General features: G+C 49.0%; 1 protein-coding gene across 1 annotated transcript in view; it reads left to right on the forward strand.

Moving 5' to 3' along the window:
• The first annotated feature begins 1,207 nt into the window (after nucleotides 1-1,207).
• The window catches only part of LOC111733927 (interleukin-4 receptor subunit alpha-like), a 5,458-nt gene continuing 4,130 nt past the window's right edge, over nucleotides 1,208-2,535 (forward strand). Inside the window, exon 1 of the mRNA XM_023526077.1 lies at nucleotides 1,208-1,260. Within this exon, the coding sequence (XP_023381845.1) occupies nucleotides 1,247-1,260 (14 nt within the window). The 5' untranslated portion in view covers nucleotides 1,208-1,246. The remainder of the gene's footprint in view (nucleotides 1,261-2,535) is intronic.

The following is a 2,535-nucleotide window of genomic DNA, read 5'->3' on the forward strand; positions in this document are numbered from 1 at the left end:
GTACCTAATTACTCGGTCACTCTTTCCTCAGGGAAAAGGACCAACCATGTCCCAGTCACCTTTTCAGGGCCTCGCTCCTAAGATGTGATGACACGTAAAATGCATCAATAAATAATCATCGAAAGAATGGATGAACCCCAGGGTCCCAGACAACAAGACGGGGTTTTGCATGAGCCAACTAGATCTTTCCCAAGGCCCCGTCCCTGTTTCTGTTGTTGTCCTGGATGTCTTACCCATCATGTTTCACGATGTCGTTCAATCTCTCTGAGACCCCGGCCATTCGATTTCCTCTCTCCACGCCTAATGGTGCAGCTTTCATCAGTTACCTCCTCCCAGATACGCTGAGGCAAACAACGGTCATTATGAGGGAGACATCACACCCTTACCTTTACGGCCTTCGCCGCAAAACCCTCCCCCATCTTGCCAAAGTGACACTAAGTCTGTGACCATGGATATGGATGGAGGTGTGTATGGTGTGCGCACACATGTGTATGAAGAGATGTCACAGTGGCTGCCTCCGCGATCTCAGGCAGTTTTAATCTTTTACCCTTTTCTATTTGGCTTCAGTTTTCTAACTGAGAATTGCATCAGTTACCTAATGCGACAGTAACGCCACCACAGCTCTCCCGGCCTGCAGCAGGGTTTACTGCTCACACTCAGACTGTGGCCAGGTGACTCTGCTGACCTTGTCTGGGCTCTTTCCTGTTGGAGCATAGGCCGGCTGATCTAGACTGGCCTTGGCTGGGACAGTCGAGGTGACTCTGTGCCACGTTATCTCTTATGGTGTGGGCGAGCCTAGAGGTAGTCTCACGGCAACAACAGAAACGCAAGTCCAATCATGGAAGAGGATTGAAAGCTTCTGCCCCGTCACACCTGCTAAACATCCCACTGGCCCAAACAAGTCATGTGGCTGAGCTCACAGTCCTAGTGAGACACGTACTAGTCACATAGCAAGGAGTGCGGGGGCAGGGAGGGGTGAAGAATTGGGACTCTCACTACAGCATCCTACAGACATGTTCTAACCTTATACTCAGAAAAAGCAGTCAAGCCCATGGGAATACAAATGGTACAACCACTTCGAAATACAGTTGGGGTTTCTTGCAAAACTTAATGTATTCTTATTATATGATTTAGCACTCACACTTTGTATTTACCCAAAGGAGCTGAAAACATGTCTGCACAGAAACCCGCACATGAATGTTTATAGCAGCTTTATTCATAATTGACAAAACTTAAAGCAACCACGATGTCCTTCAGTGGGTAAGTGGATAAAGAACCGTAATGCATCCATACAAGGGAATATTATTCCGTGCTAAAAAGAAATGAGCTACCAAGCCAGGAAAAGACATGAGGGAACCCTAAGAGCACAGGACCAAGGGAAAGAAGCCAATCTCAAAAGGCCACGTACTGTATGATTCCAATCGTATGCCATTCTGGAAAAGGCAAAGCTCTAGGGCCAGGAGAAAGATCAGTGGCGTCCGGGGTTCGCGGGGAGGAGGAACCATAGGTGGAGCTTTGGGGATTTGTATGGAGGAGAAACTATTCTTTATGCTGCTATACTGGTGGACACAAGGCATCAGTACACATTGTCAAAACCCATAGTCCTGTACAAGAGAAAGAGTGAGACAATGTAAACTGCAGACTTTAGTTAATAATAATGTATGAGTATCAGTTCACTAGTTGTGACAAATGTGCCACATTAATACACGTCCTTAATAGTAGCGTAAATTCTGTGCAGGGGAGAGGTATATGGGAGCTCTCTGTACTGTCAACTTTTCTGTAAATCTACAAGTGTTCTAAAATTTTTAATTAACTTCTATTAATTTTTTGATACATGAAGGATAGGCTTAAGGACAAGTAAGTGGGTTGTGATGTAATGTGAGTTGAGCTTGTACTGAGTACGTACTTGGGAAGCTCCTGCTCTCGGGCGGAGGGCCTGGGGTTTTCTTATTTGGGGACCCCACACCCGAATGCAGCCTCCTGACCCCTTCTTGTATTTTCATCATCCACAACAAAGCAAGCAGGCTGAAGGGACAGGCCGATCCGGCTCGCTTGTCATTGCCATCTGTTAAGAACAACAGCGAACACTGATTCAGTGCCTAACACGTGCTGGGCATTGTCCCCAGCACTTCTGCTGTGTGTCATCACTCTGGCCTCACAGGGCCCTCTGGGGTGCGGTCAGTCAGCATCCCCACTTAGCAGGCCAGCCGAGGCACAGGGACTGGTCTGCTGGGCCCAAATCCCCAGAGCCAGCAGCAGTGGGGTCGGTGTGCAGACGCAGGTGGCCTGGGGGCAAGCGAGGAACAGGAACAAGGGAAGAGTGATTCAAAGACACGAAGGTGCAGAAACAGGGTGGGAGCCCAGCTTGGGAGGCCACACAGTGCCACAGTGAGACCTCCGCTATGATGTCCCGAGGAGGCTGCGCGCAGACTCAGAGACACTGAGATGGGACAAAACAAGTGTTCTCCTTGGCAGAGGGGAGCAGGCAGGATTACGACAGGAGCTGGTTTCCAGAGAATTCCAGCCCTTGGGGTC

This window comes from Pteropus vampyrus, unplaced genomic scaffold (genome assembly GCF_000151845.1).
Source record: "Pteropus vampyrus isolate Shadow unplaced genomic scaffold, Pvam_2.0 Scaffold695, whole genome shotgun sequence".
In the NCBI taxonomy this organism is placed as follows: domain Eukaryota; kingdom Metazoa; phylum Chordata; class Mammalia; order Chiroptera; family Pteropodidae; genus Pteropus; species Pteropus vampyrus.